Here is a 16,596-nt window from a genome sequence, read left to right as displayed (position 1 = left end):
ACTCTGCTTCCAGAAGAGGTGAGGGTCCTTTCAAAAGGGACTGAGATTAAGGTTCTTCTGATGTTCCTCTTTATTGTGTTTACAGCCTTAGGATTACTGCCTGCCCCTCTACTTTCAGTACAAGTATCAAAATAGCCTGAACTTGTAACTAGTACCAAAACAAGAAATTCATAGTCAAAGACAGTTCTAAGTCTTGCTTCCTTTTTGTTACCATAAGAATCAAAACAAATGCACAGTAGTTCTCTGTAGGTGAACATGCATAACGTTCTATTTTTAGGGCTGTTTATGTACTAAGACACTTTGAAATAACAGTCCGTAGTAAAATATGTCCACTTGATTAACATGCATGAGTCAGTTTCTGTATCACATGCCTGAAACATTTGTGCCAGTGTAGTGAGTGATGTGGTAGGTAGTAGCATCCTGAGCTGCATGAGGATGCAGTTTCTTTACTTCAACATCTTGCACTGGGATCATTTAGACAAGAGAAGGTTTTTTTATGTATAGTCAGGCTCTTTGTTCCTGTCTTTGTGTTAAATGGAACTTGAGTTAGGTCCGCGTGGACTCCATTGGTTAAGAATTTAGCATTTCTTGTAGGTGTTAAAATAATTGTAATTTCAGGTGACAAGTACCAAGTGTTTATTATTTTGTCTGTTCCTGGAAGCTTGTGGAAATGGGTGGGAGGAGTGGTGTCCTAGTGAGGCCCATGGCAGGTACATTATTTCTAGTTAAGCACTGAGAAACAGGAGTCCTGACCTGTCCCAGTGATTTGTCTTAAGTGACTGAACTAGAAAAGAAATACTGTTCCCAGGTGCTTCTACAACATTAAATCCATTGAAGTTTACTCGTGTAGTTTATCAGCTATAATTTTTTGTTGACTTTCTCACACTGTTCACCTGCAAGGAAAACATTCATTAAAACTGTAGGATAGAGATGCGTTTTGTACTTAGTGTAGCATGTTTGGTATGTCCTGCGTTCAGCTGACACAGTGCCAAGTGAAGCACACTGCCTTAGTAAAACAGAAGCCTGTCAATCTTCTGTCATCCAGGAAATGGTTTATTACCTCTGATAGTCACATTCTGAGGGATTTAATTTTGGGTGTTCGTAGACAAATCATATGTTGTGGTTACAGCTGTCTAGTTTCAGACCTTTGAGAAAGGTGAAGCAAGTTGTTTTGTACTACTGCCCTCATACATACTACTGTATTCCTGTAAATGCCAGAGAATCAGTTTTGATTCTAGCTATGTTTTAAGTTCTAGTTAACAGTAGCTCAGACAGTGCCATGTAGACTTCAGACAGTATCTGTCTGCTTGTGAGACAAAGGGTAAATGACAGTGGTCAGTGTTATGTAATCTTATAAATAGACTCATTGTTTCAAAGGTGTTTGTAAACCAAAGAGAATAATAGCTTTGAAAACTGCATCTTCTAAAGAACCTGTCTTGAGGAATCTGATCGTGTTGGCCTTAGAGATCCCTACGCCTTTTGTGTCTATACCATGGATGGTTTGCACTTTGTAACCAGAGTCCTGTGATTTGAGCCCATCTCAAAACAAAATGTTACGCTGAGGTACAAATACAGCCTTTCTACACTAGCATACCTGGCTGGGTTTAAGGGCATAGTCAAGGTACCAGCTGTCTTTCTGCATATGCAGTTTTGAAATTCCTATTGCCTATTTTTTTTCCCTCTATACTACATTTGCCTAGAGCAGTAGTTTCCACATACTTACCTTGGTTTGCACATGATTATTAGGGCTGAGCAATTTTGTCTGCTGACAAAATACCCTTGCAGTGACCTACAGACTTAAAAATAATTATAAAAGAAACTTCAGGCCTGCCAACTTAGATCCTCATTTTGTATTTTGCTGGTAATAACCCAGTACAATGTTCTCAGTACAATGTATTGATGGTATCCTCATCCAAAAACAACGCTAATTTATTTCCTCATTTTATTTTTAGCTTCCCTTTTTTGATAGATTCAATATAAACAAAGAATAATGCCTGAAATCTGTTATTTCTGTCCATCCTTTGTAAACTCATAGCTGGAAAGCTCCCTGCTCTGTATTGCTTTTATGCCAGCCTGGAAAGTAACTGTTTTGCATAACAGTTCTGTGTTTGTAGAGGCTGTCAGGGAACAGAAAATACACAGAGGTTAAAGCTTTCATACATGTGCTGTACTATTGGGAAGGATATGCAGTGATCTTAACACCAGTCCTGTTTTACACCAGTATTTAACCAACACGTCTGTATCAATGTTGCTGCATCAATGCAGAACTCCCCAAAGTAGACAACCCTTCAGTTGTTTTGCTGCTTTGACAAATTGTCTGTGGTGGTGTATAGTTATCTAAAGCCAGCGAGCTCCAGCATGGTTTGGTGTGAACACAAGGCCTGTATTGCTTTGTGGCAACCTGTAGTGGAAGAATGATACAAGGTGGACAGGTGGGGGCAGTAATATCTTGAAGTACTGCAGCCAAATCTGTGAGAACCTGCTTGAAACCTTTGTCTGAACTTGAATTCGAAAGAGAAAGCATCCACAGCCTGTCATGATGATAGAGACTGCATAGCAATTGGAAACAAAAGACCGTGGAGTTAATGCAACAGAATTTGGGCAGCTTCAATTGAACTGCTCTGAGTTTATTCTAATACTGTCAAAGATAGGCTTTTGCTCTTAGCATTTCATTTTAGTTGATAAAAGAATATCTGCTTGCAGCCTTCAAGAGTAAGAACTGTAGTAACCTTCTAAATTTCTTTCAGAAAGCTGGAATATTGTACACAATGAAAGAAAACCACTCGCAAGACTTTACTATGTCTTAAACATTTAACACAACCTTTCAGACTGTGATATCATTAAACAGCAAAAATGTTATTTGTTTAAAAACACCCTCAAAGAAACAACAGCAAAGAAAAAAAAAACACCCTAAAACTGAGATGAAAATGAGACGTGATTTAACTTAATTATAAGCCTTGAACAAGGAAACAACGTGTTCTCAGAACGCTTGATTACAGCATTGTTTTTAGGATTATTTTTTTTGTGAGTTGCTTCAGTGAGTCTTGAGAAAAATAAAAGGCTAAGAAAACACGGAAGTACAGTAAACATCTTGAAACACAGTTTCCTTCTTACTGAGAAGCTACCACATGACTTACTGGAAAAAGCTCATTTAAAAAAAAAAAAAAAAAAAAAGAGGAAAAAAAAAGCCATCTTACAGTTGCACTTTGGTAGCATTTAAACTTAATTCTTTGTAAATCTGCTTCTTGAGAAGTAATATCCTGGGTGGTCTCTTAAGCAGCACCACCACGGTAACCACTTTCATGTTTAGATTCCTGCACAGACTCTGTTGTCAAATAGAGCAGCCCCAACCATTCCTTTTTGAGGGTGGCAGCAGAGTTTTTCAGAGTGAAAAAACAAGCATCGGCTGTTTTTCAGACCAGTATTTCTTAGAACTGTGCCCTTCTGCTCCGAAAAAAATCACCTGTGATTTTGTCATATACATAGATGTATGGGAGGGCTGATGTTTTTCTCTTGAAATGAAGGGCTGTTGACACAGAAAGATGTTCTTCTAAACCTCCTAAAGACTTGTGTGAAAGCCAGAAGATAAACCAAATGAACAAGCCAACAAAACTCTGGTTATTCCTATTCTTGTCTGCAATCACTCTTAGTCTCTGCTACGTGCCAGAAGCAGCAGCCTGCTCTCATGTGTCAGCCATACTACAGTCTTATTCGACTTGGTCTACGTATGTATGTTGTTGAAATGATTAACCTTTTAGCATCCCAAAATGCTTTACGTGTTTATTCCTCTAATTTTACAGTCTATGATTATAGGCATTAAGGAAACACGAGGACGGAAGTGGGAAAACAGAATAGGAAGAAAATGCCTGCAGTTAGTTGAGGTTTCTTGGAATGGTTGGTTGCATTTCTATGCAGAATCACACGTAGGCACCTCCATGTATAATTTTGCTTTATTTGGATGTGCAGTGACTTCTGTTTTAAAGAGGAAAAAATGATATAGTAACAGTGAGATGTGGTGCTAGTGGTAGCATTGCTGCTTTACAGCAATTTGTGTGGTTTTCTGTTTTTAACCATATTTCACGTTCTCACTTGAGTGTTAGACGGCAAATTGCCTTCCTGCCTGATTCTGAAGAGGCTGATAAGTTGAGTAAAAACTTTTCAAATCAGAGTGTGTGTCCTATGTTGGGCTTACTCACGTAAGTAAGTTTGTGGGGCTTAATTAAAAGCTGATCAGGCCCCCCTGCAGCAGAGCTGGTTCCCAGAAAGCAGCCGTGGCAGTGTGTGCTTTCAGTTCCTTCTGCTCATCCTTTAATTCCTGTTTTAAGCTGTGACCGAAGGGACTCGGCTCGTGAAGTACTGCAGAAAGTCCTGCACGAGGTTTAGCAGAGGATACTGGAGTTGCTTCTTTGGACTTCTCACTTCTGCTCCACAACCAGCTCTTACAATCGAAACTTGCAGCAGCTGTGCTAAGCTTTATGTGGAAGCAGAGTACCCTTTTAGGAGGGCGGCGTCCGTTCTGATGTTATATCCCTCTGTCATTTCATAGCCCAAAGAGGGATTAAAGCCGCTCTGCCCCGCACCCGCCTCGCTGTCTCCGCCATGTTGGCCCCGAGCCGCCATTAACGGTCGGGTACAGGAGGCGCGCGGCCGCCCCGCCCGCCCCCAACGTTCGTTGTCGTCCCGCAGCGCCGCCTCAGCGCTCGTGGGCCGTGGGGCGGGCGGCGCGTTGCGTTGCGCTCTTGCCTCCCGCAGAGGCCATGGGCCGCGCCGCCGTGCTCTTACTGCTGGTAGCGGCGGGGGGGGTGGCCGCGGGCGGCCCCGAGGTGCACAGCCTGCGGGGTGTCTGGCGGCTGGGCAACGGGAACGGCTCGCTGTCGCTCCGAGGGGAGGTGCCGGGCTGCGTGCATACCGCCCTGCACCGCCGGGGCCTCATCCAGGTACGGCCGCGGGCGGCGGGCAGAGGGCGGCGGGGTGTGGCCCCGCCGCGCGGGTGCCGGCCGTGGTGGAACACGGCGCCCACCACCCAACCTCGGAGCTGCATATGGTGCTGCAGGTCCTGCTTGTACAGCAGTGCTCCCCTAGTGGCCAAGGCCTCGGTGTGTGCAGCGCACAGAGCCACAGGGTCACCGCCACAGAGCAGTTTGAAACGGGACATGGGATGCACATAAGGAAACTCGTGCCTTACGTGCATGAGGTTCAATAGGTTTGACACGGAACCCAGCTGCAGACACCGGGTAGGTACGTGAGCATCACAGGGTGTAGGTCATGGCTCATGGCCGTGTTACTTGGAAACGAAGTAAGGAATCCTCAGCCTGCCCTGCTGAAATTGGGCTTGCTGATGCAAGAAGTTCAGGGATCTCAGACATTACCGTCCTTTAAACGTCTCTTTTAACACATGCAGAGTACATCAAAACAGCTGAGATTGCTTGCTCCCATGCTGCCTTAGGAAAGCATATTCCAAACCATGACTAAGTTGATCTCACTGAAACACCAAATTCCTGCCATCACACTTCTCAAAGCTTGGCTTTATCTGCTTCTTACTGCTTCTTTCAGTTGTCAGATGTACAAAAACATAGTGACTGTTTCCTGGGACAAGTGATCAAAACTGCAGACGTAGATTGGAGGCAAAGTTTATACTGATTACAGCATCACTTGCTTGTGACTCAGCACAAGGAACGTGGCACTGAGCAAGGCTGGGTCACTCTTATGATGCCTTATTAAAAGGAAATACGTAGAATGTGAGTGAAACTGAAGAGACAGAACATTGTGAGGTTAACAAGATCTGTAAAACTGAGAAATATTTGGCTATGCTAGAAAACGTACTAGGAACAGCAATAGGATCGGCAACGAGGGTTGTACCAGCTTCTCCCATACAAAGTTCCTATAATAGACTGAATGTCTCAGCTGTTTTGCTGTGCTGTGAGACACTGTGTTGATAAGTATGAGTAATCGTTCAGGAGAAACTGTGACCAACGCACTGAGTTGAACTCTCAAGTTACTGCTGTAATGAAAGACTGGCATTTATCTACTTACTCATTAAGTACTCTTACAAAGTTAGAAAATGTGTTTGCTAATTCAGCTGCATTGCTGTGAGCTGACTGGTAATGTTGGCTGTTTTAAGCAGCAGTATGGCATTTGGAAATGAGTTTGTGATCACAAACTTTCATGTGCCTGTGTGGAATCCCAGGCCTGCATGCAGATATGAGCTTAGTCAGCCTGCTGGCCCAGTCAGCTGTGGGATGTGTCTCGCTAATAGGTGGCTGGGCACCAGGCTCATTAAATCAGTGACTGTTGCTTGTTGCTACTCACAACATGTTTATGCACGTACAAGTATGAACTTGCCTAGGGCACGTGCTGATATGCCTGGCTGGGGAACCCACTGTGGAAGCTGTGGCAAGTAGAATAAGCGCATTCTGCCCAGGAGAGGAATGGGCCCACATAGCTCACCAGTGTGTAATCAAAGTGAAGATCAGTCTGAAAAGCTGCACCAGCAAACAGAGCAGAGCTGGTGGGAATTGAGTTGCTCCGGATAGCAAGACCCATATGTTCAGGGACCCAGCGAAACCTTTTTGCTGTTTTCCTGTGTGATTTGCAAATGGCAAATAGCTCCGTGTCCTTGCATCTTCATCCTTGTGAATTTTTCATGGGTTAGCACTCACGCTGGAAATCTGAATTCAGTGAGTCTTGAGAGGGTCTGTTCAGCAACATAACTGAGTGAGTACCCCCAAAATGAGGGGAAGGGGAGCAGCAAGAATAAGCTGCTGAATTCTAAGCCTACAAATGTGGCTTAGATGACAAGAATAGGCTGCAAGCAACTTATTTGTCGCTGTGCGGTTCATACAAAGCGTTTTTTGCAGTCCTGCTCTAGCTGCTTTCATGTACTTTAATCTGCCATGCAGGGTATATGTTAGAATAGTAGAAATTCTCTGACACTGAAGGCTTGTTACTTTTCTCTCTGGATCCTCTTAGAATTCCCTCTAGAAATGCTGTTACTCTTTGACTTATAAAATATACATCGGATGAACCCATCTTCCTGAATGCACCAAATATACATCTTAGAAACGTGCTCATGGGGAAGATGCTCCTGCGTTCCTACTAAAGTATTGTTTCTCCTGTATTCAAGCAGCACACTCCAAGTGCTGAATTAACTGCAGTGAAAGCTCTAAGGAGAGGAGATGGCATCAGGATATTTGTTTGGCTGTTAGGTTTATAATTAGATTTCATTACAAATCAGTAGGCACTATTACAGTTTATGTGTAACATTTAAAAAACATGGATGGGACAAAGGCACACAAACAAGGGTAACAGTCTCTTGAATAAAGTCATTGCAAATTAAATGGCGACCATTAATGAAGTAGTTCATTAATATAAATAGATCATTTTCTGTTGAAACATCTGTGTTCTGTTGACTTTGTGAACATATGTGAAAGCATCCAAAAGCCTTGGTGGAGCTTAGGGTGAGTATTAAAGGACAGTCAAGTTTCAATAGCTGTTTTCTTTTGGACAGTTATAAAGTTGGAGTAGATAAAAGTTATAGCAGCCTTTTAAATACAGCAGAGCATTCAGTGAATATAAAGCAATGAGTATTAGCATCTTTTTAATTATCCTAATATTAGTCTTCCAGATGTACTCTGCCACAATATTTGGCTCAGTGTTCAGCTCTAAAACACCATGACCACAAGATGACATTTAGTTAACTGCTTTTGTGGAGCAAGCATTGAAAATGGATCACTTTTGAATGAGTTTCCAAAACCCACATTCCAGGAATCTGATCCGTTCATCTCTTCATTCTTCACTTCAAAGTGTATAGAAGTGGATCTGGGCTTGCCGCAATCTCTATAGCTTGAGATGTGGAAGAGTGCACAGATAGAGGTAAACGTTGTAACAGTTTCACTTTGAAGTTGGCAACAGCAACACATTAAACAGTAAATAGTGAAGCATTTCTTGAAGGTTTCATTTTGATAATCTGTGACTTCGGCTGGATTTTCTCAATGACGTACATTCTAAAATGTCAGCAGAGGAGCATGCAAGTTGGTTTCAAATTAGATAACAAAAGCAGGCAAAAGGAGAAGAATCTGGGCTTTGTTCTCTTTATTACATTTCCCTTTCTTACAAGCTGATCTGCCTGGATGCAGCTGATGGATATGGCTTTCAGGTGTTTTGCCGTGCTCCCCTCAATCCCTGGCTGCACAGGGCCCTGCAGCCTGGAGTCTGTGGGGCCACTACATGCCTGACACTGCTTGCTTGGGCTCTGAGCCTCACTTAACGTGTGTTCATGTCTTATCCACCTCCTGCTAAACAAGAGAGGTGCTTAGTTCCTATGAGTGTAGCTTTCAACTATCCTCTTAAAATCATTGCAGGGTGGAGCTGACACAAAACGCTTGGCAGTTTTGTACCGCTGATCCCTTTAATGTCCCACTACCTAAACTGGAGAAGGCTTCCGTTTAATGCTCTTTAGAATCACAGAATCATAGAACCACTCAGGTTGGAAAAGACCTCGAAGATCATCAAGTCCAACCACAGCCTAACCATAGTACCCTAACTCTAACAACCCTCTGCTAAATCATATCTCTGAGCACCACATCCAAACTGCTCCTAAACACATCCAGGGACCATGACTCAACCACCTCCCTGGGGAGCCTGTTCCAGTGCTTAACTACCCTTTCTGTAAAGAAGTGTTTCCTAACGTCCAACCTAAACTTACCTTGCCGCAACTTGAGTCCATTTCCCCTCATCTTGTCACCTGTCAGCAGTGAGAAGAGACCTGCCCCGCTCTCACTGTAAGCACCTTTCAGATACTGGAAGAGAGCAATAAGGTCTCCCCTCAGCCTCCTTTTAGCAGGGCTTCATCCTGGCAGGCCATTTGCTTCTTGCTTACAGCACTGAAACTTGGAGCAGAGAGCAACAGGCAGGGAGCTTGGGTAGGTCAGATTTTTCCCCAAAATTGCAGGGAGCAGGAAAATGAAAGGCTGTCACGTTACAATGGTGCTAGAAATAGCTGTAGTTGACTCCACCCCATTATGGCGTGCTTCCAAAAACATGTCGAGCTAATGAATGAATGTGACGTACGTTACATTCGTGTGCTGTCTGTTTTGTAGCATCCTTCAGGTTCTTCCAGTAAGTCTTACATTTGTGTTGTTTTTTTAAATCATTTTTTTAAAGAAACCTTTAATTTTGTTGTGAGCTGACTGAATGTTGGATTTCACATAAATCCCAACAGTCTGACTTCTGTAGATACATCTTGCAGCACTTGAAACCTGTTGCATTTAGTAATAAAACTGTCAGTAATCTCATGAGTCAATGGAGAATTCATTTTACTTTCTTACAGGGCTTTGTTGTGGTCATGCATTTTCTCTGAAGCTTTAGAATTGCCTGGAAAACACTACTTGAACACCACCACATGGCTGAATCTACAAGCAACATTTGTTTTACTATAAAATGACTAATGCTAGTATTAGCATTAAGTGGCTTTTCTGTGTGATATGTTGGCTGTTTTTCTAGATTTGAAGCAGCAGTATCAGTAAGTTTTAGGTAAACTTGTATGACATTCATTTTGGCAGTCAACACATGAAGTCTGAAGACTTCAGACTGATACAGAATCTCCTTCCAGAAAAGAACCTGTAGAACTCGGAGTGGATTTGAACAATCAGCTCTGTTTGTACACTCCTCTAGGAGCCCACCTGATGATGTCTTTTCTGCCACCATTGAAACATCCCTACGTTTCTCTCAGCTGTTAGACAGTTTTGTTCTCCAGATGTCAGGTCCTTCGGGTCTTTTGTTAAATATTTCACATATACAAATGGCAGTGATTGAAATTTAACTCCTGCATTTTCCAAAACTTAGCGCAAGATAAAGTATATATAATGTTAAAGCAAGACAAATGTTAAAAATCAGTTTTTTTAAGGACAGCACATTTATTTTTATAGTCTGTTACATTTGCAGCTTGCCTTTAGTTCTCTGAATGTAGTAACCTTACCAGAGTTTCTTTTATTAGTCTGAACTTTGCATTGTAACATGCAGCCAATATTAAAGCCCGAGATGTATTTGCTAAACATTTTACATATCAAAATGATGGTATGGATATCTTAAAATTCTTATTTACTCTGCTAAGCTCATCATGACGTAGGTTTTGGAGAATACAAGGTATTATCTGAACAAAGGTCGAAGTTTTATTGAGGTGACAATACCTTCCCTTTGTGACTCCTTTTCCCTTTGTGGTAAGAAATTTGGTTGATGGGACACAGCAGGGAGGCAAAGCTACCACTTTTCCTCTGTATGGGCTCAAGGAGTGATGTTTGTATTGCTGTGGGACTGGAGAAGAGATTATGCTGCTGAGGAGAGTCACATACATGCCTAAGTTTTCTCCATTATTTAAATAGGTTTGTGTCTGAATTACAGAGCACGACCCTATAAAATACAAAATGTATGTGGGATATACAGCAACATTTATCAGAAGGATTAAAATGCAGAAGGTTCTCTTTTCATAGCTGGGTTTCAATCATGGAATCCAGAGGAGGTTGGTGGCTGTTTTGGAAAAGCAGTTGGGTTGTGTGGCTGCAGAAGAGGATTGAGCTGAGCTGTCAGTGACGTAGATACCTGTGCTGAGAGCAGCCTGACGTGGATGTAACACATTGCCTTTCTGCTGCTCTGTATGAGGTGCGAGGTGTGGGTTGTCAGCTCTGTGTAATTGATTCCTTCAGCTTAGGTGAGGAACGCTGTGACCCACCACAAGGTAATAACGCAGCATGAAGCCAAAGAGGGCAAGCACATAGCTTACACCAGCTGTGCCTTTATTCCTACTGAGTGTGACTGAAGGGTAAAGTACACCTATGGTATATATGCAGCATTATTCTAAAAAGAAAAAGTAGCAATTGAATTTTATACATCAAACCCAACTCTGTTTTTCCTGTATGTGTGTTTTTTTTCTTTTTCTTTTTCTTTTTTTTCTTTTTTTCCCCCTATTTATTTATTTATTCCTTTTCTCCCTCCTTTCTAACAGAACAATTTAATTTAGACTTCAGACTGGTCGTTGACACAAAACAGCAATAGTATTCACTATTATTTTAAACTGTAGAGATTTGTTCACAGCTGTCTCTAGATGCCTAAGGTGCTGTTTCCTTACTACCTTAAAATCCTATTAGTCTTATTTTTTTTTTTATGTTATCATAGGGATAACTACGTGTCTTTTCCTCTCATTAAGTCACAAGCTGACTTGGTAAAATAGGTGGATTTTGCATTTGCAGACTGCCTAAGAGGTACTCTTCTAATAGATGGTATGATGCATTTCATGTAGTAAAGCTTTCACTAAATAAATCTTGTACTTTTCTTTTTGTTGATCTGTTTCTAGGATCCATACAATAGATTTAATGATGTGATGTACAGGTGGATCTCACTGGATAACTGGACTTACAGCAGGACATTCAAAACTCCTTTTGATGTCAGGTATGCAATAAGGATGTGCCTAAAATAGTTTTGTGACATCTTTCCTGCAGAATTGCTGGTTAATCCATCTGCTCAAAATCTGCTTAATACTTTTGTATCTAATGAAACAAATTATGAAATATGTACAGCTACAAGGCTGTTGCAAAAGGACGCTGCAGGGATTGTTTTTTTCCATTTTTATCTTCATTGTTAAAAATTACTTATGAGCTGCCAATTGTGGAAGAATAATTCTTACGCTAATTGGAAGCTGGCCCATCTGGTATTTCATGTCTATGTGAACTTGCAGGGTTGCAGACTTCCAAGCCACTTCAGCTGTCATCTTTGTTTGATTATTTACAGATATAATGTAGCCACACTAAGTCAAACATTTTTGGATGTTGTCGGTAAAGCTGTTGCTAATAATAACTTACATTTTTACATTATCTTTTTTTCTGACTGTTGTTAACTGTAGGCATTCTAACAGTGTTCTATGTGTATGTTGACTTCTGTAGAAAATGGCAGAAAGTGAATTTGGTTTTTGAGGGAGTAGATACAGTAGCCCACATCCTGCTCAACAATGTCACTCTTGGGAGAACAAACAACATGTTCAACAGATACGTAAGTAATGTGTTTAGTTCTGAAAGGGCCTCATTTTTCATTTATGGTCGTTGTGCGCTGAAACACCTTCAATGCTTTTAAGTATGCATGAAAATAGGTGCTTGGAGCCATATAGTGTTGACCTGAGGGCAACACATATAATCAGATAACTTGGAAAGAGAAGCGTGCTTGCCTTTGCAGTAGCAGCATGATCAGATCTAGAGGCAACTATGTCTTGTTCAAAACAAGTGGAGCCACACAAGAGGATCAGTGTAGCTAATAATGCAAATCTTGTTTCTTGGATTCTGTTACAGCTCTGAGAAAATTAAGCTTAAATCTGTTTTATTAGCTGTAAATCTGCTTACTAATTGCTATTAGAATGGATCACGTTTGAATACTGAAATAAAAATACACGTGGTACGAAACTTGTGTTTCCATTACTTTCCATTATATAGAGTCTTTCTCTTGAAGGAATTAATTAAATAAAAAAATAGATAGATAGATAAATAATTGTTAGTGGAGTCATTTACTTAAAATGGAAATCTGGTGTCTTCATATGTCTGCATTTACCATTCTGGCAGGTTTTATTGCGGGTACTGAACTGAGACATGAGAGCTAGATTCTGCCACCTGAGTCTGTGTGACCTGGGACAAATCACTCAGCTTTTCTGTGACTTGGTGTTGCCATCTGTGAAATGAGAGTTTTCATAGGATTCTGAAGAAATCGTGTAATATTTGGAGAGTATTTAAAGAACTACCAGTAACAGGCTCTGTAGAATTGGGATATGATATTAGTTTGCTCTTATTTCTGCAACTTCATTCTGTATCAGATTGTTACAGTTCATGAAAAGGCCTTCAGTGTAATAGCCAGAATTAACTGTATCAGATTGAGTCTAGGATGGCTGTGACCCAGATTTCTGCTTTGTTCACCTTGTTGCACATGATAACTGTGTCTGCAGGAAGGTCTCTGTGAAGGCTCTGTGTGGGTATAGTGCTGTATGCTATGTAAGTGAAGTGAGCAATGCTAGCTGGGCTGTTCACAAGTGAAGGAAGAAACAACTAGGATTTGGTTTGACACAAACAATATTTAGAAGAAATGAGGGTTAGTTGTTAGAAGCATATTGTCTTGAGTGCACAGAACAAGTATGAAACTGAATGTTTGCCCTTCTATCCAGCTCCCAGATTCATTGTGAGGTGCTAACGTGGGATGAGTGTCTGTAAGTTTTATGGATGGGAGGGAAGGCGGTATGTAATAGATGTTTGCAGCATTCATGCAAAAATCATCTCTCTGGTTTGTGATAAAGTATCTGGCAGCACAGTGTGAGAAGGGAATCCTGTATAGAGCAGCTTTCTGATTTGGAACGAAGTGCCTTTCTGAAAAAATGTAGATGAGTTCTGAGTGAGGCAGGAGGGGAAAGATTCTTCAAGCAGTTCAGTATGCAACCATACTGCTGCAGCCTGTAGTGAGGACTCAGCATGGGCAAAGTGGCTTGTCCAGAAAGATATATCTAGAATTCTACTATACATTTTGTTTTTTCAATAAAGAATAACCTTTCTTTTCATCAAAACTAAAGCCTGTTGAAGCTGTAGTTCAAATGGTTTTGAATAATAAATGTATAGTATTAAAACCACATTGTGACAGTGATTATGAGTCTCATAAATAATGTCAGCACTATAATGATTTTGCTTTGTTCTCTTAACCTAGAGCTTTGATATTACCAGCATGATCAAGGAGGTCAATTTTATTCAAGTCCATTTCATGTCAGCCATTTCATACGCTGCAGAGCAGAGCAGATGTCACAAAGCATACAGCGTCCCCCCAGCGTGCCCTCCACCTGTGCAGAAAGGCGAGTGCCATGCTAATTTCATCAGAAAGGTAGGTAAAGAACTGTCTGTCTTTGGCTTCAGGCATAAGGAGAGGAATGAGCTATGTGCTGTTTTTACAATCTTTCAATGTCATTTTATTAGTAGGATGTATTTCTCATTGTGATTCCTTTCTGCTGCATCCCCAAGAAACCTGTAACCAAGCATGTAGGTAATACAGGAGATGTATGAAGGCCAGGCTAACAACACCTATTTGGTAACAATTTTTAAAAGGCTTTTTTTTAATCAAGGAGTCAGAAAGGAAGCTGGCTGCTGAGAGAGTGAGTAGCACTGAAAAATGTACAATCGTTACATTTCGATCCACTGGGTGGGTTTAGCAAGGTATACTGACACTATTCCCTGTTACAAACAGCAGTTTATATGGCCAAGGCTGTAAAAATTGCAGCCAAGCAGCTTTATGAGTGTTTGCTGTTTGCTCATGTTCTGTACTATTTACACTGGGCAGCTCTGTCCTGATAAGTATTATCTAACAGAGGACCTGTCTGCATCTTATTACCGTGTGACTTTTAGGTAGGTATTCAGTGAAACTAACAATAATATACAAAGAATGAAACTCAGAAACTCTGACTTCATTGCTATTCCCTGAGTAAACTATAATTTGTGTAGCATCTCATTTATTTGTGACAGCTTTGCAGAAGCCAGGGAGAGATGGTGGCTAGGTGAACTTAAATAGGTCACTCCAAAAATAATGCCACCTATTTATTTCAGTGGAAACTACAACAAATACAAAGAGCGCAAAAATAGCTATTCAATAGAGCAAACTCTCAGCTACAAATACTCTTTTTCAACCACCATAAGCTATGCATTTTTGCCAGCGATGATCAAAAGCCTGCATGCCATGCCCATAAGAATCTGCATGACCATCTAGACCGTAGCTTGTCTTTCACTTCACTTTACTGAAAGGCATTATCCACTGCCTCACTATGCTCACATCCACTGGTTGGTCTCCATAAATGTTCAGTAAATATCAGTGAATCATAGAATCATAGAATTACCCAGGTTGGAAAAGACCTTAAAGATCATCAAGTCCAACTGTAGCCTAACCATAGTACCCTAACTCTAAAAACCCTCTGTTAAGTCATATCCCTGAGCACTACATCCAAATGGCCCTTAAACACATCCAGGGATTGCGATTCAACCACCTCCCTGGGGAGCCTATTCCAGTGTTTAACTACCCTTTCTGTAAAGAAGTGTTTCCTAATATCCAACCTAAACTTGCCCTGCCACAACTTGAGGCCATTTCCCCTCATCCTGTCACTTGTCACCAGTGAGAAGAGACTTGCCCCACTCTCACTGTAAGCACCTTTCAGGTACTGGAAGAGGGCCTCAGCCTCCTTTTCCCCAGACTAAACACCCCCAGCTTCCTTGGCATCTCCTCGTGAATGTCAGTGGGTACCATTTTTTTTTGTCGTGGAGGAATTCAGTTGCATATTTTTGCTTCATATGCACCTCCATGTCAAATGCCATGTTGTCAGACTACCCCTCAGCTGCCATCTGTCAGACAGCAACAAAATGTAACAGAATATCAATGGAAAGGTTCAACCACTACTACCATACCACCAACATCCCCTCCTGACATCAAGGGCAAATGTCATAACATAAGAGGCATTACTTTTGGAGGAGCCCTTTGGAATTGCTTTTATTTATTTATTGCATATTTGTCTCCTCTTAAATGCCTTCCTTTTTAAGGAATTTTAAACTTTTTTAACAGTTCTCTCTTAGAAGCCTCTCAAAAAGCAAGGGAATCCTGTTAATCTAAACATGGGTGTAATTTGCTTTACATTTAGTAATAGAAAGGTGAATTTCATGTTTTCTTTGGAACATACATCAGTATTAAGATGTTGTCTGTATCACTACTTGTTGCTGCTTTTATTTTGATTGCATTTTAGAAAGTTGATTCACTTAGAAAGTTGATCCATGCTGTCTGTGCTGTGTTTCTTAGAAATCAATTCAGGGAGGAGCTTGAAAGGAAGAAGGCACTTGAGCAGCTGTAGTCTTATTTATAGAACAAAAATGGCCAGGAATGATTTTGTACTTTACTGAACTATACTTCAAAATTTGTACGAAAGTACCTGCATTTGTTTTCTCAGAGGAGATGCTTGACTGTACCTGGAAGATGCTCCAGACATTTCCAGAAACATTTTTAGTTCCAAGTATGTGATAAAAACAGTAATGATGTCACATTTAAAAGTAAACACACTAGAACATAGCTAAATGAAACTGGTTGCTTATCATCTTGTAGTAATAAAGAGCTGAATGCACGATCGAAGTTCAGCATTAAGTGCAGTAAATGTACCTAAATCTTAACAGCAGTTTGTGGTGAAACACAAGTCTTTCTCTAGTAAACGTGCTTTATGATGTGAGCATATTATTCTTAGGACATTATTTCTGATAGCCTCTGCATTATTATTAGTGAAACCTGATCGTTCATCAGCAATTCATTTGCTTATCTTTTATAAAGGGAAAATTGCTTTCAATCTGATTTGTTTTCTAAGAATGCATTGTCCCTGTTTTCACACTTGAAACTGGTGCAGTGCTTGCTTCCTGGAAGGCTGTTTTGCAACTTGATAGGCAGGCAGACTGATTGCAGCGATGCAGGGGATAGGCCAGACTTGTGCAATGTGGTTTGCCAAAATTAGCATGCCTTGGCTGTAAGTTATTAGTCTCTAAATTTAGAACTATGGGTCACTCTACA

At 41.0% G+C, this 16,596-nt stretch overlaps 1 protein-coding gene across 15 annotated transcripts in view; it reads left to right on the top strand.

Annotated features, from left to right (window-relative positions):
- The window catches only part of MANBA (mannosidase beta), a 51,150-nt gene that overhangs the window by 1,620 nt on the left and 32,934 nt on the right, over positions 1-16,596 (top strand). For 5 of the 15 annotated variants that reach the window (XR_004307055.2, XR_014945955.1, XR_014945957.1 and 2 more), the window contains exons 1-4: positions 3,778-4,937; positions 11,348-11,442; positions 11,934-12,039; positions 13,723-13,893. Coding sequence is in view for 9 of the 15 variants with exons in the window: in XM_015862094.3 (XP_015717580.1) it covers positions 4,758-4,937; positions 11,348-11,442; positions 11,934-12,039; positions 13,723-13,893 (552 nt within the window). In the remaining 6 variants the exon portion in view is untranslated. Of the gene's footprint in view, positions 1-3,488; positions 3,730-3,777; positions 5,235-7,827; positions 7,873-11,347; positions 11,443-11,893; positions 12,040-13,722; positions 13,894-16,596 lie in introns of those variants that run through there. The other 10 variants (XM_085547153.1, XM_085547156.1, XR_014945956.1 and 7 more) reach the window with 10 other exon arrangements.

Source organism: Coturnix japonica, chromosome 4, assembly GCF_054131305.1.
Source record: "Coturnix japonica strain WE chromosome 4, WE-NBRP24, whole genome shotgun sequence".
In the NCBI taxonomy this organism is placed as follows: domain Eukaryota; kingdom Metazoa; phylum Chordata; class Aves; order Galliformes; family Phasianidae; genus Coturnix; species Coturnix japonica.
The sequence above is the reverse complement of the archived record's forward strand: the minus strand, read 5'-3'. Positions and strand labels throughout refer to the sequence as shown.